Source organism: Chenopodium album, chromosome 5, assembly GCF_948465745.1.
Source record: "Chenopodium album chromosome 5, dcCheAlbu1.1, whole genome shotgun sequence".
NCBI lineage: Eukaryota > Viridiplantae > Streptophyta > Magnoliopsida > Caryophyllales > Amaranthaceae > Chenopodium > Chenopodium album.
The window spans coordinates 33,272,809-33,294,825 of NC_137838.1; the positions used below are offsets into that span (position 1 = coordinate 33,272,809).

General features: G+C 33.3%; 3 protein-coding genes and 1 long non-coding RNA gene across 4 annotated transcripts; all 4 read left to right on the forward strand.

Annotated features, from left to right (window-relative positions):
- The first annotated feature begins 245 nt into the window (after positions 1–245).
- Positions 246–3,959, forward strand: LOC145632058 (MLO-like protein 1). The gene is made up of 14 exons (XM_081684329.1): positions 246–567; positions 653–710; positions 803–990; positions 1,198–1,314; positions 1,452–1,509; positions 1,617–1,705; positions 1,851–1,925; positions 2,166–2,254; positions 2,332–2,381; positions 2,485–2,525; positions 2,730–2,939; positions 3,035–3,102; positions 3,214–3,274; positions 3,628–3,959. The coding sequence occupies exons 1-14, from the start codon at positions 442–444 to the stop codon at positions 3,766–3,768; spliced, it is 1,371 nt and encodes a 456-aa protein (XP_081540455.1). The 5' UTR covers positions 246–441; the 3' UTR covers positions 3,769–3,959.
- A 2,184-nt stretch (positions 3,960–6,143) lies between these two features.
- On the forward strand, positions 6,144–6,597 carry LOC145632059 (uncharacterized). Its single transcript, XR_014112459.1, has 3 exons — positions 6,144–6,262; positions 6,370–6,427; positions 6,548–6,597. It is a non-coding gene; the product is annotated as an uncharacterized LOC145632059 (long non-coding RNA).
- Positions 6,598–7,685: 1,088 nt separating this feature from the next.
- On the forward strand, positions 7,686–10,837 carry LOC145632804 (MLO-like protein 1). Its single transcript, XM_081685138.1, has 5 exons — positions 7,686–7,691; positions 7,913–8,122; positions 10,193–10,260; positions 10,364–10,424; positions 10,526–10,837. The coding sequence occupies exons 1-5, from the start codon at positions 7,686–7,688 to the stop codon at positions 10,604–10,606; spliced, it is 426 nt and encodes a 141-aa protein (XP_081541264.1). The 3' UTR covers positions 10,607–10,837.
- Positions 10,838–12,049: 1,212 nt separating this feature from the next.
- LOC145632805 (MLO-like protein 15) lies at positions 12,050–18,227 on the forward strand. Its single transcript, XM_081685139.1, has 14 exons — positions 12,050–12,172; positions 12,423–12,480; positions 12,568–12,770; positions 13,205–13,321; positions 13,414–13,477; positions 13,619–13,692; positions 14,227–14,301; positions 14,381–14,469; positions 14,572–14,621; positions 14,781–14,821; positions 14,934–15,143; positions 17,236–17,303; positions 17,410–17,470; positions 18,033–18,227. Exons 1-14 carry the CDS (start codon positions 12,050–12,052, stop codon positions 18,225–18,227), a joined length of 1,428 nt encoding a protein of 475 aa, XP_081541265.1.
- The last annotated feature ends 3,790 nt before the right edge of the window (positions 18,228–22,017 follow it).

Below are 22,017 nucleotides of genomic sequence, written 5' to 3' on the forward strand. Positions count from 1 at the left end.
GACTTGTTGAGTTTTGGATTGATCAACAACCGTTATTAGGAAGGTGTGGCTTAGAAAGTTTCAATTTCGACATGCTACTTCAGTCCTTGCATATTATATCCACTCTTTGTTGTTTAGTGATTTTTAACAATTCAACTGTCTAAGAAATAGAACATTAGTACAAAACTACAAACTATCCCTAAGATAAGTCGACATCAGACAATAAATATAATCACAAAGAAGTATAAAACAGAAAGTAGCGTTTACTAATATTGTAGAAATTTTTCTTTCAAAAAAAAAATATTGTAGAAATTTCAAAGGGTCAATTGTGTATTGCCATATAGTACACGTTAATGGTGTTATGTCATTGAATTGACGACATCATGCTTACTAAATATATATGCGAGTACTATTTAAAGAAGTCAGGTATTAGTCGTCTTATCTCGTTTAAGGAAGATAAAGATGGCTGGAGGAGGAGGAGGAGGGCTGGACTTTAAGGCTACACCATCATGGGTGATAGGATCAGTAGTTTTTGTGATTGTTGTTATTTCTTTGGTCATCGAAAAATTTCTGAGTTACCTTGGCAAGGCAAGTGTTCTTTACTCTCTTCGACTAATAGACGTTTCAGAGCTGACAGATTACTAAAATAACGTGCTATGTTTCATGTTTGTAGTTATTGAAGAGAAAGGAGAAGAAACCTCTTAATCTGGCCTTGAAGAAGATTAAGGAAGGTGAGTTTCTTATTAAAATTTTCGCCTTTGTTTGATTGTTGTAGCATGTTGATAGCTGACTGCTGTCCTGTACAACTTTTTTGATCTTGTAGAGTTGATGCTATTGGGGTTTATATCTTTGCTGCTTACTGTTTTTGGAGATAAGGTTCATACGGTGTGTATACCAGAAAAACTTGCTAAAAAATGGCTCCCTTGTAATGATGATTCGGTTCCTGCCGGTCTTATCACAGGAGGAAAACGCCGCCTTTTAGCTGGCAGTAGTGAGCCTAACTGCGACCAGGTATGACACTCTCATATCCAGCAAGTACTGTCTGAAAATATGTTACATTTAATGAGAAGGCAAGCGGCTAATTAGTGAATTGACATGAATTTCTACTGACTACTGCCAAGTATATATGCTCTCAGATACTGCAATTGACAGCTTTCAAGATTCATGACTTTTACAGAAAAACATTACAAAGCCTATTCGTTGTCTTTACATTTGCAGGGAAAGGTACCTTTCATATCGAGTGGTGTCCTTCATGACGTTCATTACCTCATCTTTATATTAGCAGTTGTCCACGTACTGAGCTGTATCCTGATAGTTCTTCTTGGAGAGATGAAGGTAATTTCTTATGCATATCATCTCTAGGTGCACGAGAGCCATCCATAGCTTAGATGTATGAACTTATGCCAATAAATCATGTTCCCAATTTAATACTAATGATATTCTACTATGTCATAACAATTCACAAGCTGCAGATATTTCAGTGGCGGAAGTGGGAAGATGCTATTAGAACGCAGATTGATGCAGATTATGGTAATGAATTAAAATCATTTTTTTTATTAGGATTCTGATCAGAACTATGAAAATTCCAGCGTTGTATTGTGGATCTCAATTTTTTATTGTCATTGTTGTTGATACAGGTAACAATCAGAGAGTACTAGATGTTAGAAACCTCTCATTTGTCAAGGACCGGTTTGATGGTAATGATGCCAAGTACCGTAATTATGTGGTATGTAGAGTTTGTTAAAATCACTTTTTCTCAACAATCCAGTGTGGATATAAGTATCTGTTCCCCCTAAAATGGAATTAGTATAACTTAAGTAGACGAAGGCAGATCATCTACAGCTTTATTTACATTTACATTCTGCTTTCAGATTTCATTCTTCAAGCACCTTGCTGGGATTGTAACAAAAGCCGACTACACAGCTATGAGAACAGGCTTCATTTTGGTAATTGTTATTTGTTATCAAGTCTTTACAAATAGAGCGAATAATTGGTTTAACTACACTTCATATCGATAGAGAATGTACACAAAATATTCTTTATCACATATACTCTATTAAGTAGGGATATATAGTTTCCTTTCACTATTCTGTAATTTTCCCCCTTGTTTTCCTATTTTTTTTATCATTACACAGTAAATATAATAAAATCCCTGCTTCATGAGCTCATCTTTATTTCTTTTGCAGACCCATTGTGATGGAAATCTAAGGTTCAACTTTCACAAATACATCGTATATGCATATGAAGCAGACTTTAATAAAATTGTGTCTATCAGGTAAATCACTTTTTAAGTAATTCGTGAGGTCCTCAATCATTCATTCTTATGAATATCTGCATCATTTCTGGTTGCAGTTGGTTCATGTGGCTGTTTGTGGTTATCTCATTGACACTGAATGTTTCTGGTATTTTATCTAACATAATAGCCTCCCTATCTTCCTCAAATGTATGGTTTATATAAATGAATGGTGCAGTGGATTGTCTTAACTTCATTTTTTCCATGTGCAGGTTGGAATATATATTTTGCGATTGCGTTTATCCCCTTTATTGTAAGTATTAATAGATAAAGCAATCAGTACTCCGTATTACTCAAATCATTCATTATGTTTTGAAAGCTTTGATCCCGAAGTTTACATATACTTCCACTGTTCTTTTTTGTTTGCTCCATATTCCTCTTTGTTTGTTCTCTGTAATGAAGTAGAATCTCTTGATGTCTTCATTACTTCATTAACGAAAAGAGTTTTTATCTTCAGCTCTTACTAGTGGTTGGCACCAAACTGGAACAAGTGATCACAGAGCTAGCTATCTATATAGCTCAGAGGAATACTGTCGTTTTCGGAGAACTAAGAGTTCAACCATCAGATGACTACTTTTGGTTCAACAAACCCAAGATTGTCCTGTTGTTGATCCACACCATACTTTTCATTAATTCATTTGGGTCTGCAATCTACTTCTGGACATGGGTTAGATGTTACCACCTTGAAACTAAAATACTAATTCAAAATTAATTATATTATTGCAAGCTCTTAACTTCAACTTGACACATGATCTGCAACAGTTTAAATTTGGTTTACACTCTTGCGAAATGGGCACACCAATATTCGCGCTCTCAAGAATCATTTTAATGTAACATTACTTTCATACCTTTTTTTTTTTTTTTTTTTTTTTTTTTCTCAATTTATCAGTCTTTGCACTTCTATAGACTAATTAACCTCGTTTCATACTTCCTTGCTTTAGGTTGTTGGTTCAAACCATTTGCAGTTACAGTACTTTACCGCTCTTTGCTGTTGTCACACAGGTATATCATCCTTCCAGCTAGTGATCATTATCGAGAGTAAATAAAGTACGAAGTGATAAAAAAAATAACGCACAAGATTCTTACGTGGAGAACCCCTCCTGAGTAAGGAGAAAATCCACACTCTTGATGCCCAGATCAGAATTTTTAAGAGATAAATGACAATCACTTTAATTGTGTTCATCTTACAACTTAAGGTGTTCCGCATTTAAAGCTGCTTCAAAAAAGAAAAAAAAAAAAGTTGAAAATGCAACTTTCTAGCTTCTAAAATCTACTGCATAGTTCTTTCTTTTATTAATTTGGGATTTGGGGGGATCATCCCAACATGTATTAACTCTGTTGTTTTGTTATTAAAGATGGGAAGTTCATACAATAAGGAGGCTATGGAAAGATATGGCAGTGGGTTTAACAGACCTAATGCCATTGCAGACCGGACTGCAGAAGGAGCCAATGCAGCAGCATCAATTGAGATGGCCAATCACCAGGAACAACATTGAATTATTTCAAACTGCAATCGATGTTATGCGAGACTAGTTGTAAGCCGCTTATAAATATGACTTAAGAATGTCATGCGTGAAAATGTATAAATTAGCACCATTGCAGTGTTACAAGGTCTTGCAGATTGGATATATACTACATAGTACATGTTTATATAAGAGTTTTATTTTTTCCTAGAGCAAACAATCAACCCCTTATTTCTTGTTCTATGAATTTACTCTAGAATAACATTCTGTGCAACACAATAGGAACAGAAAAAAAAAAAAAAAAAAAAAAAAAAAAAAAAAAAAAAAAGAAATTCTACTTTAAGATGGAATTACTGAACTGCAATTTACTTTGCATTCAAATAGATCATCCTGAACTGCAATTTACTTTGCATTCAAATAGATCATCACAATTTGTATCTCGCATCTAATAACTTGATTGACAAATGCAGAAGGAAAGTGTATTATGACACATGACAAAGTAAACATCATAACGCATAAACACTTAAGCAAGCTGGCACTTTTCTGTACTTTTTTAGTTGCAGACATGATAGAGCAGCATATGGTCAATCATACAAGGAGAAAATACAATTTGAAACCAGAGACCCAAGGTACAGAAATGAATAATGTACAACGGTTATGCATGAGTGTAAGCTATAAAATTGCAATGTAGGGATATTGATAGCAATAGATCAAGATCCACCAAGCAGGCAGACAATGTAGCTAATTGTCGTCTGTTTTGACTTTTATAATTAACGAGCCAAGGGTTAGACAGCATGATTATGCTTATTTTAGAACATATCTATGTCCACACAAGCTAACATAGATACAGAGCTTTTGAACCAGACTTCCAATCACAAAAAGAAATCTCAGTGTATGATTGGGTAATTCTGAACTACTCGGATATGGATTCCGCACACAATATATATTGAAGTTTATATTCCATAAAACTTCAATATATCTTAAATGTTAATATCTGCAGTGCAGACACAAAAATCATCATGGGATATAGTATTAAACTAACAAGTTATATTAAACAAAAAAATATCTATGCTGAAATCAAATGAATAATCTTCAAATGATTTTCAACTGCAACTTAAACAGCACTATCTTAGCAATTAAAAGCAAGTAGCCATGAGTCAGAGAATTGAGAAAGAAACTGGGATTGACTTTGAAACTTGGAAGACAACTTTTAAATCTTCCTAATATAAACTAATGAATTAATGCATTATTGGTAAGTCAAGGCATTACCATTTCTCCTGAACAAAGATGTGCAAGCACATTCATCACGATAAATGTATCATTATGTTAGGATACTATTCACAGAGCCAGTTAGAAAAGGGTGATACCGGAAATCAGATAGATGGCAGGAGGAGAAGGAGGGCCATCGTTTGAGTCTACACCATCATGGATCATTGGAGCAGTGGTGTTTCTGATGGTTTCTGTTTCTTGGTTCATCGAAAAACTTCTTAGTTTCCTCGGTCAGGCAAGTCTCATCCTACCCCTCCCATAGGCATCAGACCTTATTCTCTATACATTTCTCTCTTTTCAAAGCTAAAACCATAAAAACGCTTGCAGATGTTGAAAAGAAAGGAAAAGAAGCCCCTTTATGATGCCTTACAGAAGATCAAAGAAGGTTATTTACCAACTTGTAGTTCCATGTCTTCTTTTGCTTCTTTTTTCTCGCAACTGAGTTCTAAAAATTCTCTTGCAGAGTTGATGCTGTTGGGGTTTGTATCGCTGCTTCTGGCTGTTTTCCAAGATGATATTGCAAGTACGTGCATATCAGAAAAATTAGCCAAGAAGTGGATCCCTTGTCATGTTGAAAAGTCAACCAGTAATGATATGTCCCATTTTCAGATCTCTCATCTTCCTAGTGGAGGACGCCGCCTTCTAGCTGAGGAGACCACCTTTTCTTGCCCAACGGTATTCTTTTGGGTCTGAAATCTTTCTTGATAACAATGTTTGCCTTAAACATAAGTAAAATCCTTCATTTTTTTTACTTTTAAAATCTGCAGGAATTCGTTGTCTTTTTTTTTTTTTTTTTTTTTTTTTTTTTTTTTTTTTTTCTGTTTTTCAAGTCTTTAGAATGATATATATTGGGCATTTTGTCACATTCAGTTATTATAATATCAACTTTTCTAATGTGTAATCCTGCTCAGTAAAAGTCTAAAAGAGTAGGAATACATTGCATGAAAAAAGAAAAAAAAAAATGAAATGCTTAATGCCGATGAGCTTTCTATGATTCTGTAAGAAACTAGCAGTAAACTTATTCTATCCTATCTTACAAAATTAATGGATGAAATACCAAGCATATTAAAGCACAACTTCCACATTCCATCGGCCCCATTACAATTTACAAGCTCGCTCATTCCCACTTGTTGCTGTGCAGGGAAAGGCCCCTTTTGTATCTGTTGGTGTACTTCATCAGCTACATTACCTTATATTTATATTAGCAATTGTCCATCTGATAAGCTGTACAGTCACAGTTCTTCTGGGAGAAGTGAAGGTGAGTTTTTCTGCGTGCAATGCAAATCTGAGTGGTTTCGAGACATCATACAGTAAGAAAATCTTCCGATCTAATGATTCTCTTCTTGTGTGCATTGCAAGCTGTAGATAAGTCAGTGGCGGAAGTGGGAGGAATCTATAAGAAGGCAGATTGATGTTAACAATGGTAATCTCTTGCAAGCCATTCATGTTTCTTTCCATAGGATAGCTAGCTGTACGTGAAGAGTTGATTCCAATAAGTTCCAACCATTTTAATTACAAGACTATGATGATCATGTTCATACAGATACAGAAAGAGTCATTGATATCAGAAGCCTTACATTTATTAAGGAGCGGTTTGAAGGTGTTGATGCTAAGAAACGAAATTATGCGGTGAGTAAATTTAAATCACTTGAGGTTGATCTGAAACCAATCTTGTCATCATTTGCAAATTGCGACTGTCAGTTCACTATTTGATGTTTCTATATGAAATTATTCTCGGAGTTACAAAGTAATATAGATTACTGTAATGCAATGATACTTAGAGACATATCCTTCACTGGAAACCTATTGAGAGAGTAGTGACTAAAGTTAGGATTGTACAGAGACAAGACATCATGTCAGTCAATTAAAGCAGTAGTGAAATTTATAAGCTAGGTCTAATTTCTAACCTGTGCCGTATGAGATTCTAAACACTATGCACTTGATTTCTTGGAACACAAATTCCAGAAGTGAAACTATGAAGCAACTTTCACAACTTTAGAGGAAAAAAAAATTGTGAAAACTAATGAAAAAATAACAAATAATCTTTGGGATAAAATAAATGGAGGAATTGAGGAAGTACTAAGTTGATCATGGCTTGGCTAGACTGATACTTATTATCAAATATCAAGTACATGGCAATATGTTTATTCTTATTTCTTGAAACTAATTCTTATTACTTTCTTACATATATCATAAACCATTGAGGAAGTCTCAGTATAACTTTCAAATTTCTTTTTTCAGATCTCATTCTTCAAGCACCTAGCCGGGATAGTGACAAAAGCAGATTACACAGCAATGAGATTGGGGTTCATTTTGGTAACAGTGCCTTGTACTATGACATAAAGGCTTGAATAGAGTTCATTTCACAGCATTTTCTGTTTGATGTTCTGTAACACCAAGATCCTTTTGTCTTCTGCAGACTCACTGCAACGCGAATCAGACATTTAACTTTCACAAGTACATGGTGTATGCCTATGAAGCTGATTTTCAGAAAGTTGTCTCAATCAGGTAATTACACATCATACTATTAATCTATATTATTTATCTCAATCTTTTTTCTCTAATGCTCACTATTGTTTTGGCTGCAGTTGGTTTCTTTGGATTATGGTTATTACTTCCTTGACACTCAATGTAGCAAGTAAGGAGGACTAGTATACATATTTACACACGCATACACGTATATGGCTGTATGTATTTTTGATTGATTAACACTAATTGCAGGTTGGAACATATATTTTTGGATATCATTCATCCCCTTGATTGTAAGTAACACAAAATAAAGTATGCACAATGTTTATGAACACATTGCAGATCATATTAAATAAAGTATACACAATGTTTATGAACACATCTTGATTAGTTACTAGAGAATTCATAGCACTAACAGTTACCTGACTTATATCTACAGCTCCTACTTATTGTTGGCACCAAACTGGAACAAGTGATCACAGAGTTGGCTATCTATGTTGCTCAAAGACATACCGTGCTTGTCGGAGAAGTAAGAATTCAACCATCAGATGAACACTTTTGGTTCAGCAAACCTAAATTTGTCCTTTGCTTGATCCATGTCATCCTATTCCTGAATTCATTCGGGTTTGCAATTTTTTTCTGGACACTGGTTAGACCCTCAATCCCTTGTTAACTACAATTCAATTCAGACTATAAATATTTCTTAATACTGAGAGATACTTCGTGGTGGAATGAAGAGGTGAAAGCAGTAATTAAGCAAAAAAAAGGGAATGCTATCAAGCCTTAGGAAAATGTAGGAGTGATGAAACCTTTGCAGCGTATAAGGAGGCTAAGAGCAAGGCAAAGGCAGCTGTTCGCCAAGCAAAAGAAAAGGCATATCAGGAGGTTTATGAAAAGCTTGATTCCAAGGAGGGAGAAAGGATCATTTATAAGATGGCAAAGAGAAGACAAGAGGCAAGGAAGGATATTGGCATGGTGAAGTGTGTCAAAGATAAGAACCAAATGGTCCTAGTGCAAGAGGAGGGCATCAAGGACAGGTGGAAGGGGTACTTCGATGAATTATTTAATGGAAGTAATGGAGTTGTGATAGGAGATACCTCTATGAGTGATGAAGAAATCAACATGGAGTATGTGCGAAGGATTAGGAGAGTAGAGGTGGAGATTGCACTGAGGAAGATGAAACCTAAGAAGGCGGTTGGCCCTGATGGGGTACCGATAGAGGTGTGGAGGTGTTTGGGTAAGATTGGTATTGATTGGTTAACAAACCTTTTCAACAAGATATGGACGGCTACAAGGATCCCACAAGATTGGAGGAAGAGCACCTTGGTCCCGGTTTATAAAAACAAAGGAGACGCTCAAGATTGTTCTAACTATCGAGGAATTAAGCTTATGAGCCATACTATGAAGTTGTGGGAAAGGGTGATTGAACAAAGGTTGAGGGCATGCACAAGCATTTCAGATAACCAATTTGGTTTTATGCCTGGGAGATCTACTATGGAGGCAATCCATTTGATAAGACAAATGATGGAGTTTTATAGGGTAAAGAAGAAAGATCTTCATATGGTCTTTATTGATTTAGAGAAGGCATATGACAAGGTGCCAAGAGAGATACTTTGGTGGGCAATGTTGAAGAAAGGTATCCCACGAAGGTATGTAGACCTAGTTAAGGATATGTATCGGGATGTGTCAACAAATGTGAGGACATGCGGAGGGTTGACAAAAGATTTCCCTATTACAATCGGATTGCATCAAGGGTCTGCATTAAGCCCTTTTCTTTTTGCAACGGTTCTAGATGAATTAACTAGACCAATTCAAGATGAGGTTCCATGGTGTATGCTGTTCGCAGATGATATCGTTTTGGTGGATGAGACTAAGGATGGGGTTAATGTCAAGTTGGAGCAATGGAGGCAAAGGTTGGAATCTAGAGGGTTTAAGCTAAGTCGGAGTAAGACTGAATATTTGGTATGTCGTTTTGGCACTCAGAGGGGGACACGCAATGAAGTGGTGAGTTTGGATGGAAAGGATTTGACCATGAGTGAATGTTTTAAGTACCTAGGGTCGATCATCCAGAAGAATGGTGACATTGATCAAGACGTGACCCACAGGATTAAGTCAGGGTGGCTTAAATGGAGAGCGGCCACGGGAGTGTTATGCGACCGCAGCATTCCCTTAAAGTTGAAGGGAAAATTCTACAGGACTGCCATACGACCAGTGTTGCTCTATGGTACAGAATGTTGGGCTTCTAAGAAAGAGCATATTAAAAAGATGGAGGTTACGGAAATGCGCATGTTAAGGTGGATGTGTGGAAACACTTTAAGAGATAGAATCAGAAATGAGGTTATTCGCAAGAAAGTAGGTGTGGCGGGCATTGTAGATAAACTAAGGGAAAATCGTCTGCGTTGGTTTGGACATGTAAGACGGAGACCCGAGGGTGCACCGGTGCGAAGAGTGGAAGAGTGGGACCATGGAGGGATTAAACGAGGAAGAGGGAGACCAAAGATGACTTGGTTGGAAGGAGTGAGGAAGGATATGAAGTGCATGGATTTACGTGAGGATGAAGTTTTGGATCGTAAGGGATGGAGGAGAAAGATTTATGTTGATGACTACACGGAATAATCAAATTTGGTTCATGTTAGCCGACCCCACTTTTGGGATTAAGGCTTTGATTGATTGATTGATTGATTGATTGACTGACAACATCTTGGTTTTTATGTAACAGCTTAAATTCAGCTTCCACTCGTGTGTAATGGGTGAAGCAAAATATGTATATGGTAGAATAAGTATAATGTAATACAAATAATTTTGCTTGTGTATTACCTAATTATTAATGAATCATATGAAATGTAAATATACTAATCTAAATCTCATCTCTCATTTTCTTGTGTTAAAGGGTGGCTGTTCAAACTATTTGCAGTTATAGCACTCTACCACTTTATGCAATAGTGACACAGGTAAATACAAAACAAATCAGTTACTCCATATTACTCGACATCAAATTGTTCTAATATTTGTGTGTTACTGTTACTTAATTGCTGTGTTTTTTCTGTTGAAGATGGGAAGTTCTTACAATGAGGCGGCAATGAAAAGGCATGGTTTTCTGAGGAACAGAACGCAACAACTTGAACTGAGATGACAATCAGCAGGGAGGATGATAACATTTCTGAAAGGAAAAGAAAAGAACTAAACAATGTGTAGGAATGGGAGAAACATCAACTGGACTTTCTCTGCTTTTTTCCTTTTCAATGTCATCACTCATCATAAAATCTAAGAGCAGTAGGGACCTTTTCAGTATAAGTGTGTGACCCAAGCATTGTCCCGGATTTTTACTAATTACAATACATACATACAGGTGATGCTAGCAATAGATTAATTGAGGATTATATAGTTGACAGCACGTACACTGTATAATAATTTGGAACATAAAGTTGAAAATATTGAAAAGAGAATTTAAAGAGTCTTATTATGATTCTCTTTTGCTTTTGGATTGGATTTTTATTATTCTCAATCTAAATATAAATTCGTGTATTTATGTGAATGGATAGACGGATAGAGCATGGTTTGTTGCTAACTTAGATGGCAAGAAGGGCAATTTTCATTCAATGAGGTTTGGCGTTTGGAACATCTATGATCTATCTACAACTGTATGCAGTGCTTTCTGGCCTCGCTATCTATGAACTGTGCTAGCTGAAGTAGTCCAAGTAGAATCTAGGAATTTATCAAAAAAATCTAATTATGGTCAATCATACCTGGAGAAAAAACAATTACAAAGAAAGGTCTTCATCATTCTTCAGGTTTCAAACTATATATTAAACCACGATTATGAGGCACGTACCTATTATGATAAACTTTCGGTATAGAATAATGAACGAGGAATTGCTATAAAGGGCTGTCAATATACTTGTATATAGCAGACAAATTTGACTGCACTAAGAAGCCAGATAATCTTATGGTAGTTTAAGTTAGTTGGCCTTAATTATTTCAATTATATTCTAATTTACATTTGACAATCTTAAGAAACTCATGAACTAAGTCAAGGACATGGCAAGGTAATCACACGTTTATTTTAAAATCATATCTATGTCAACACTTTCCGAAACTATAGGAATAGACTATTACACACAGCATTCATTACAGGCTTTTAATCGCGTAAATAATTTCTGTGCATGATTGAACAATTCTTATTCATTCCAACATGTATAACATATAGTACAATATTACCTTAGTGTTAAACTTGGATGTAAGAACAATAGTACTTGTACTGTACTGCAGAGTGCAGATGACATCAATTGTGAAACATAGCCATGCAAAGCCATTGAAATAATTTGACTAACCTTCCAATGATTTCGATTCCATCTTACATAGAAAATATACTAGGAATGGTGGTTGCCTTTTCAATATTGCTAAAAAACCTTTGACAATTCTAAGGCTAGCTATACCATTATTAATTAATTACGAATACAGATGTGCAAGCACACTTTTTTTGTGACATATATTGTATAAAACCATTAAGGTTATCATAGGATAGATTACCGAAAAAGTTGGGAAGAGTGACTGCACAATAACTAGGTAGGAAAGGATGGCCGGAGGAGGAGGAGGACTACCCTATGAGTCTACACCGTCGTGGGTGATTGGCATAGTGGTGTTAGTTATTGTTGGCATTTCTTGGGTCATTGATAATATTCTTTGTTATCTTGGAAAGGCAAGTCTTTTCCCTCCCATCCCTAAACTGTTTTTGTTTTTTTGTTTTTTTTTTTTTTTTTTTGGGTGTTGAAAGAGCCGCAAAGGCAGTGATGTAGAAGAAATTTGATCTCGGGTCTTGAATACTACCCCTAAGACTTTAACCAACTAAGCTAGTTGACATGCATCCACTCTTGTTCCTTAATTGTAATTAATCCCTAGAATTTTGTATCTCTCGAAACTAAAAACAGTATGTATGTTGGCTGTTGCAGATGCTGAAAAGCAAGAAACGAAAATCTCTCTATAAGGCCTTGCAAAAGATCAAAGAAGGTGATCAGATATTATAACCTGTACCTGCCATGCCTTCTGTTACTTTTTCGGCTTGTGTGTTGTGTCATAACGAAACTTCTGTTGCAGAGTTGATATTGTTGGGCTTTGTATCTCTGCTGCTTGCTGTTTTCCAAGATGACATTGCAAATAAGTGCATATCAGAACAATTGACCGAGAAGTGGATCCCTTGTCGCGATGACAAGTCAACCAGTAAAGCTACCTCTCATCTTCAGATTTCCAATGGAGGACGTCACCTCCTAGCTGCTGAGGATACATCTTCCTGCCCATCGGTACTCTTCGTGTCTTAAAGTTGTCTAGCTAAAATTAAATGCTTGAAACATAAACAAAATAAAACTACATAGAAAATAACTGTAGAAACAAGGCTTTTGATGATCAATTTCACCATTTTTTCTGCAAAATTCATAGTTTGTTCTCATTTTGATTCAACATTTATTCTATTAGTGTCTTTAACATGAACTTAAGGAATTTCTTACATCATTCTCTACTCGAGTAATCACCATATCACCCATATCATGCATGTAACCCTGCGCGTGCAGTGGGAATGTTAAGCATGAAACATTATAAAGTGTTTAGTTGTCTTAATGATTATAACAAACTAATGAATGCAACATAAATAATTAACATCAAAAGTCAAAACACAACAAAAGTATATTCGCGGTTGGATCCCCTGCAATCTAACCATCCACATGTTGTTATTGTGTAGGGCAAGGTTCCTTTTGTATCTATTGGTGTTCTTCATGAACTCCATATCCTTATCTTTATATTAGCAATTGTTCATGTGGCGTGCTGTACATTGACGGTTCTCCTAGGAGAAGTGAAGGTAATTTCTATAACTTTAGACAACTTTGGGAGCTCTAACAACTCTGTCGAACTGATAGATCACTTGTGTTGAATGCTCCTCACACGCTACAGATAAGTCATTGGAAGAAGTGGGAGCGATCTATAAGGAAGCAGAATAAGAATGATGTCAATAATGGTAATCCCGAAAAAACCTATAGTATTTCCTTCCATTTCAAGAAAATCAACCATTAGGGATACATTTGAGGTTTTCAAACAATTTTATTTTTTTAAACTGCTAACAGTCTATGATCACATATTCTTTTAGATAATAACAGAGTCATACATGTCCGAAGCCTTACATTTATTAAGGAGCGGTACAAAGGTGATGATGCTAACAAACGACATTATGTGGTAAGTACTAATAGGATGGACTGATGTTAATACAGTTATAATTTCATGAATTTGTTGTTGAACATTACAGGTCTCGTTAAACCATCCTACACTTAAAATGGTGCAAACTGCAAAGCAATAGAAAATTGTAGTTTTGTAATTTGTATAACTAATTATGAAAGTATGAAACAACCTCTTAGCATGCTACTTCGAAGCAAGTTGCCTAGCAGCTTAAGTATGGTACTCAAAGCTTAACAAAAGCGACTTGGCCTTTGTAAAAATCATTGAGCAGACTATACATTCGATCTGCCAATCATTCAGAGCAGCCGTGATATTTATGAACATTACATACCATATGCATATGTTTAACCACAATAGGCTTACCCACATTAAAGATCTGAACTCTGAAGATCCCTTCACTTACTATAGCAATACTAGGTTAGTACATTGCAGACTGAGATAACACTAATATCACGACTTTTGGCTCAACTAAATCTCTCAATCAGTCATCAAGTACTTGAAATATACATTAGTCATTTCTTAATTTTCTTTCAGATTTCATTCTTCAAGCACCTAGCTGGGATATTAACTAAAGCAGATTACGCAGCAATGAGACTGGGCTTCACATTGGTAAATTATTTCTTAGCGCGATTAGTATCATATTCTAATGATATGCTCATAACAAAAAGATTAATTTTGCCTGCTGCAGACACATTGTAACACGGATCAAAGATTTAACTTTCAAAAATACTTGGTTTATGCTTATGAACATGATTTTCAGAAAGTTGTCTCAATTAGGTAAATCTCATTTCACATGGACTTCAGTAACATCTAACGGATATTGACCTTAATCTTCACTGTCTCTAAGGACTCTAACATTTGCGAAAAAAATGATTGCAGTTGGTTCCTTTGGATATTCGTCGTTATTTCCTTTACACTCAATGTGGCAGGTAAACTGTGTCCAAATTAACACAAAAAACTCTGTAAGTTACATTGTACTCGTATTACTTAACTTAAAAATGGTGGCAACTAATTTATTACTTTTGTTTTTTGGAGAAAGAAACTAATTTATTACTTATACACACATAACACGTTAACATTCGTTGCAGGTTGGAACATATATTTTTGGATATCATTCGTCCCCTTGGTTGTAAGTACCTCAAAACATAGTTTTTACCTCAAATCATCCTACACTTATATGGTACATAACAGGTAACACAACCAGATAAATTGATATCGAAATTCATGTTTTTTTTTTACAGGTCTTACTTATTGTTGGGACCAAACTCGAACAAGTGATCACAGAGTTGGCAATCTATGTTGCTCAAAGACATACCGTGCTTGTTGGAGGAGTACAAATTCAAACTTCAGATTCCTTCTTTTGGTTCAGCCAACCTAAATATGTCCTCGTTTTGATCCATATCATCCTTTTCTTTAACTCTTTTGGGATTGCAGTTTTCTTCTGGACATGGGTTAGATCCTCCTACACTTTACCTACAGTTCTAAGTCTCAATTCTCAAATTTCTAATTTTATAACTCATATAGACTGACAACATCTTGGTTTGTTATTGATATGTATGTGTAGACACCTAAAAATGTCTCCCCAAAACCAAACCCGTTGATGAACACCTTTCACCGCCATTATTGGTCGAGTTGAGTATTTAATCTTTGGAGTGCTTAAATCCATGTTCTATCCAATATATTTCATGAACCAATCCAATTTCTAGCTCATTTCCCTAAACCATAACCTATTTTCCACTTTTCGTGTCCACATCGCAAAACTGAGAGAAACTGATTTTATGGATATAAAATTTTGATACAATTATTATTTTGTTGGATAGGCCTTTAAATAAGCTTTCCAACCATATATCATAAGCCCAATTCCGAGCTATAACGAAAAAGATATGAGCAAAACATTAAACTCGGCCCAAAACCGACACCCTTCTACTAAAACAGCCATATCTTAAATTCTACAAATTATTTTTACCTGATTCAAACTTGGTTGAAAATTAGACTTGATAAGCTTTCCAATGATATATTATATGCTTTATTCCGAGTTACAGATCAAAAGTTATGATGATTTTAAAAACGGGTAAAAATCTGGAATTACCGCGCAGCAGCTAAAATGCCGCGACGCGGTAAGATTTGACGTGGCACGGGAGAAATTCCCGTGACACGGTAATTTGGAGGGCATTTTCATGTTTTTTAGTGCCCCGTGACTTGGCATAAGTACCGTGACCCGGCGCCATATGCCGTGACACGGTGGACTTTGCCGCGTCACGGCGTTTTCTGCCGTGTCACGGTGGGTTGCTGCCGTGTCACGGTGCTTAAAACTTTCCCGCGTCACGCTAATTTCCCCCGTGACACGGTAGAGTCTGACCGTGTCGCGGTACAGTCTGACCGTGTCGCGGTACAGTCTGACCGTGTCGCGGTACAGTCTGACCGTGTCGCGGTAGCCTTTTTTAGGGTTTTTATCTTTTTAGGGTTCCGAGTGTTCCCTCTGCTCATTTTCCCTATAAATACCCCCCTCCTTTCTGCAGTTCGGGGCAGCAATAATCATTCTCTCTCACCTTGCACCAAAAATCATCCTCTTCTCCCTCTTTAACCTAATTTCTAGCCTCCTTATTCTTCCATAATAATTCCCCTAAGCACTCCAAGGAGTCTATACTTAATCCGAGGTTCCGTCCTTAAACCAAGGCGTGAAAGGTACAAATAACTGAGGGTTTGGACCAAATCAATTCTACTTTTTATTTAATTTAATTTTCATTTGCTTTATTATTTTTATTGAAGTTACTAACAGTTTATTCATGATGTAGCAATTTAAAGGAACGTGCGAAATGTGAGTAATTATTAATTAATTTAATTACTCTTATTTTATTTTCTTATTGCTAGTATCATGATTAGGTTATTTTGTATTTGATTTGACTAACTCTATTATTGTTGAATTGCTTCCAATATTAATGTTTATTTTATTATATTTATGATCACTATATTGCATGTTTAAAGGGAATATGTAATTGAAAATCACGCCTAATAAGATAATTTGGACAACCGGTTTAGGTTCCTTTTTAATCTTGTTGTTTAATCAAGTGATCACAATATTTTAGAATTATATGTTGCATTAATATTCAACCAATTTAGCTTAATAATAGTTTGGAGCAAATTGAATATTTTGTTTGTATGCCTTTGAGATCGCAGGAATCACTTTTCACTATAAGAATCGAGTAGAGGCCAATACGGGCGAATGTGACTCCATGACTCACTTCGTACCATCATCCCCGATCCTCCTTTCGTGGTTCCGAACCATATGGAGTTAGTAATCTCATGGATTATGAATGGGGTGTAACATTCACGGGTCAATCGTTGCCTTCGTTGTCCCTTTATCGTGGTTGCCTTTTTATGATCCGTGAACGGTTTACAAGTTCCTAAAAAACTTGTTGGCGGCTCCCTACTTTATTTGTCCCTAATCATAATGTCAATTCCCACTTCCTATGAGTGCCAAGCATATTCACAACATGCTTTAAATGTAGGCGCACTTCGAGCGACGCCTACAGTATGTAACAGCTAAAGTTCGGTTTCCATTCGTGTGTCATGGGTGAAACTAAATTTGTTTATGCAAGAATTGTTATAATGTAAATTACTTAAACTTTCTTATTAGTTGATTACATTAAATTTTATTAGGATTTAGGTGTAACATATATAGTTGATCTTATGAATCTTGTTTCTCATTTGTTGAAGGGTGGTTATACAAACCATATGCAGTTATAGCACTCTACCACTTTATGCAATTGTGACACAGGTAATTATTTAATGACCCTGCTCATTTTTTTAAGAACAGAAAAAAGAATGATGCATTATAACTTATAAGCTATGTAATATGAAAGAAATGTCATAGTGTGTCAGAAAATCTTGCGTGGACCTACCTGGTCCACAGTAATGTTATTGTGGACCTAAGGTTTATACACACATAACTGACATTATATTCAATATAGTGACCCCTTATTTTAATATAGTAATCTTATTTTTAACATAGTAACCTTGTGTGACCTTTAATGTTATTATGAAATTAAAGTACGATAATATGTTGAATAGTGACCTAATTTTAAGATAGTGATCTTTATTATTCATATTGACCATTAAATTAAAAATATCATTAAAAAAAAAAAAAAATTAACCTCTTATAACACTAACTTTTATTTCAACATAATAACCTTTATTTCAACATAATAACCTTTATTTTAATATAGTTATTAGTAAAACAATCATATTGTCTCTAATGTTGGTGGTTCACAATAAATTAGTGTGAACCAGGTCCATTTAAAAATTTGTAATAGTGTGTATGTTGTATTGTTCTATTGAAGATGGGAAATTCTTACAATAAAGAGGCAATGAAAAGGCTTAGCATTGAGTCTAGCAACCGCGTTACAGAAGGCAGCAGTCCTGAAAGATCTGATACAATTGTATCAGTTGAGATGGAAAATCAGCTGGAAGGACAAGGAAGTATTCAGAGTGTTGAAGGAACTGAATACATAAGTCATAATTTAGCAAGCCACTAATGTTCTGGATAACTAGAAAACATTTATTGGATATTCAAAACCCTACTTGATAACCGATTGGGTATGATGTATCATCGTTTTTTTGTTAAGTTGACATCTTTTGACTTTGAAAACTTTTCAGAACTTCTACTTTTAACTATCTTTTATAATCACTCTCATAAAATGTAATTGTGTAATATATTTTCTTATTAATCTCAAGGTGTATTTTCATGTATTATATTTTGTAAAATTTTAATAACATATAATTGTTTGTATTTATGGACAAATTGATATGTGTGATAGTTACTATTGCAAGTATTCAAGAATGATGGGACAATAATAATTATGATAAATCATTTATAGCCATATAGGCACATAGGATCTTGTTAACTAATCATCTAAATAGATGTATACTTTCAAAAAAATCAACATTTTTTTAAAGTAATCACTCGAATATACGGAATATCAATTAACCCATACTAAAAGCGAACCTAAAATAATAATTGTCACAATGTCATTACCAATTTTTCCCGCCTATTTTACTTTCCGTTTTTACGCAGATTCTTTAATGAAATCATTTTATAATAATTTAAAATATCTTTCTTCCAATTGAAATTCTTAACAATAATAATTCTCCATATAAACCCAACTAACATATTTTTACATATATGTAGTCTTTTATTTGGTATTATTTTAGTAAAAATAATGATTTAAATATTATTAAACAATACTGCTATATATAATTATTGTTTTTTATTATACTATCAACTTTTTTTTTCCTTCCAATTTTGTTACTTTTGCAATAATGTTTAATTCAATTAAAAATAAAATCATTTTGTTAAGACATATATAATATATATACACTTCATTTTTTTTTCTCTTAAAAGTCATATCAATACAAACGCATCACATGCGGGTACTACCCTTAGAATTTTTTTACAAAAAATAAAACCTCATAAATCTCTCTCTCTCTCTCTCTCTTTTTTTTTTTTTTTTTTTTTTTAAAAAAATAACAACCGTGTATTGCACGAGACTTAAACTAGTAATTTTCAAAAAGTTAAACAATCTTTTAATGAGCCTCTTTAAAAAAAAATAAAAAAAGAAAAGAAAAAAGAAAGTAAAGCAGTTGGTAGGTAATTTAGAGAAAAAAAAATAGATTGCACAGAATTGAGTATTGAGGATTTGGAGGATGACTACGATAAAATAACGCAATATTTTATTATGTAGTATACTCTATTCGTGTTTTAATAAGTGTTATATTTTGACCGGTATATAGTTTTAGGCAATATAATTGACTTATAAAAATTAAGAGAGAGTGGTGTAATTGAGGCAATAAAAAATTGTATTAGAAACATGGTAGGTTAATAGTTTATTGAAAATTATTAAATGTGAGAGGAAAAGTAATAAAAATGGAAAAAAAAGGTAGTAGTGGGTTTGGGTGGAACCACGAATTGAAAAAAGAAAAAATACAATATTAAAATGAAGTTTTTTGCTAAAAAAGGAAATAAACATTTATTAAAATACGACCGCTTTTGATAAGTGTAACAATTATTAAAACACGGAAGAAGTAGATTAATTAGATAATTAAAGATATTTAACCTTGGAAGAAACATGTTCAAAGTAATTAAAGGCTCTGTTCACTTCACCTTATTTTTTCTGAAATGAATTCTTTTAACTGAATTTAAATTTTAATGAAATTAAATTATTTTTACAAAAATTTAAATTAATTTTACTAAACTGAAATTGTTTTTGCTTAATTGAAATTATTTTTACTAATTATCTATTATATTTCATTATTCTTCTTTAAAGTTACCTTTTTTTACTAAACTGAAATGATATTTACTCATGTGAACCTATTTTTACTCAAAAAAAAATTTTTGAGGTCAATTGAACATGGCTTAAAAGGGTTAATTGACTTCACTTAATTTTTTTAAAAAGGTTTTAGGCTTTGTTCTCTTAACCTTAGCTTATTTTTGCTTTATTGAACTTTCTTTTTCTCATATATACTAAATTATTTTTGTTTGCTAAACTTATTATTTATTTTTCTACTAATTCTCTATTATATTTGTTCTTTATATTAGGCTCTATTCTCTTCACCTTAAAAAAATAAAATTCACTAAAAAATAATTACATTTTAGTAAAAATAAGTTCAATTCAATAAAAATAAATTTAGTTCAGCAAAAATATTTATTAATCAATAATAATCAGTAACTTTAAAGAAATTTATAAAATAGAATCAGTAAAACTAATTTCATTTCCATAAAAATAATTTTAGTTAATAAAATTAATTTCAATTCTGTAAAATAATTTAAGTTCATCAAAAATAATTTTAATTCAATAAAAATAATTTGAGCTCAACAGAAACAAGGAGCATATATAGAACAGTCCTTGCTAATTTGGACTGATAAAAAATATTTATGTTTTTTTGAAATAAAATTATTTTTGTTGAACTTAAATTATTTTTATTGATGAATTTTATTAATTGCATAAGGTGAGAAAATATGGCCTTGCGAACTCTTACTTAATTAGTTGAAATAATTTTAGTGAAGGTGAAATATTTTTATTGAATGTAATTGTAAAAAGGTGAAAGAATATGTTCTAACACCCTGTTCACTTCACCTTATTTTTGCTGAATTCAAATTATTTTTAATGAATTGAAATTATTTTATCTTAATTGAAATTCTTTTTACTGATTATCTATTATATTTATTCTTTGAAATTATTGTTTTCCACTGAACTTAAATTATTTTTACTAAACTAAAATTATTTTAACTGAATTGAGATTATTTGTACAGAATTGAAACTACTTTTACTAAAATTATATTTTTAAGGTGAATTGAACAAGACCTAAGGCCCTGTTCACTTCACCTTAAAAAAAATATTAAGTAAAAAAAATCTTGTTTAGTAAAAATAAGTTAATTTCAGTAAAAATAATTTCACTTCAGTAAAATTAAGTACAGTTCAGTAAAAATAACTTTAGTCCAGTAAAAATAAGTTTAGTTCAGTAAAATTCTATAACTTTAAGAAGAAATATAATAGAAAATCATTAAAAATAATTTCAGTTCAGCAAAAATAATTTCATAGTAAAATTAATTCAGTTTAGTAAAAATTTAAGTGCAGAAAAAATAATTTCAATTTAGTAAACATAATTTAAGTTTAGAAAAAATAATTTCAATTCAGTAAAAATAATTTCAATTAAGTAAAAGTAAGGTGAAGTGAACAGCGCCTAACTATACTTAATATATTACTCCATTACCAATTTTCACACAATGTTACACTCCATATTAAATTAAACTAGATGATGAACAGCGCCTAACTATACTTAATATATTACTCCATTACCAATTTTCACACAATGTTACACTCCATATTAAATTAAACTAGATGAAGCCCGTGCGATGCACGGTTTGTTTGAAATTTTTTTAATTTTTGTTTTTTGTATTTATGAGCTAAAATTTGTTATATATTTAGATAAAATTCATAATATTAAAAGATAATATTTAATATTTAATTAATTTAAATTTAAAAATCTTATTCGCCAATTTTGCTTACGTGGCATTTGAATTATTTAATTCTAAAAGAAATTAATAATCTCTTATTTAATTGGTTACTACTAAGATTTATAAAACCTACATGGCGCGCTGAGAAAATTAGATCGTACGTGGCTCTCTAAAATCTCGGGAAAAAACTCCCCTTTTTATATATATATATATTAGATTGTTGTGTCTAAAATTTGACTATGTCAATTCGTATGAACTAAACAGGAATTGAAGGAGTATATAGCACTCTGTACTTAGTGTTAGGTAAGGCT

Bases quoted from the DNA above. Each gene is read 5' to 3' on its own strand.
- LOC145632058 (XM_081684329.1), top strand. From the start codon at position 442: ATGGCTGGAGGAGGAGGAGGAGGGCTGGACTTTAAGGCTACACCATCA. The intron at 1,706-1,850 runs GTATGTAGAGTT...TTCTGCTTTCAG, and splicing joins CCAAGTACCGTAATTATGTG to ATTTCATTCTTCAAGCACCT. The intron at 2,526-2,729 runs GTAAGTATTAAT...TTTTATCTTCAG, and splicing joins TTGCGTTTATCCCCTTTATT to CTCTTACTAGTGGTTGGCAC.
- LOC145632804 (XM_081685138.1), top strand. The intron at 8,123-10,192 runs GTTAGACCCTCA...TTTATGTAACAG, and splicing joins CAATTTTTTTCTGGACACTG to CTTAAATTCAGCTTCCACTC. The intron at 10,261-10,363 runs GTAATACAAATA...CTTGTGTTAAAG, and splicing joins TATGGTAGAATAAGTATAAT to GGTGGCTGTTCAAACTATTT.
- LOC145632805 (XM_081685139.1), top strand. From the start codon at position 12,050: ATGGCCGGAGGAGGAGGAGGACTACCCTATGAGTCTACACCGTCGTGG. The intron at 13,322-13,413 runs GTAATTTCTATA...CACACGCTACAG, and splicing joins TTCTCCTAGGAGAAGTGAAG to ATAAGTCATTGGAAGAAGTG. The intron at 13,478-13,618 runs GTAATCCCGAAA...ATAATAACAGAG, and splicing joins TAAGAATGATGTCAATAATG to TCATACATGTCCGAAGCCTT.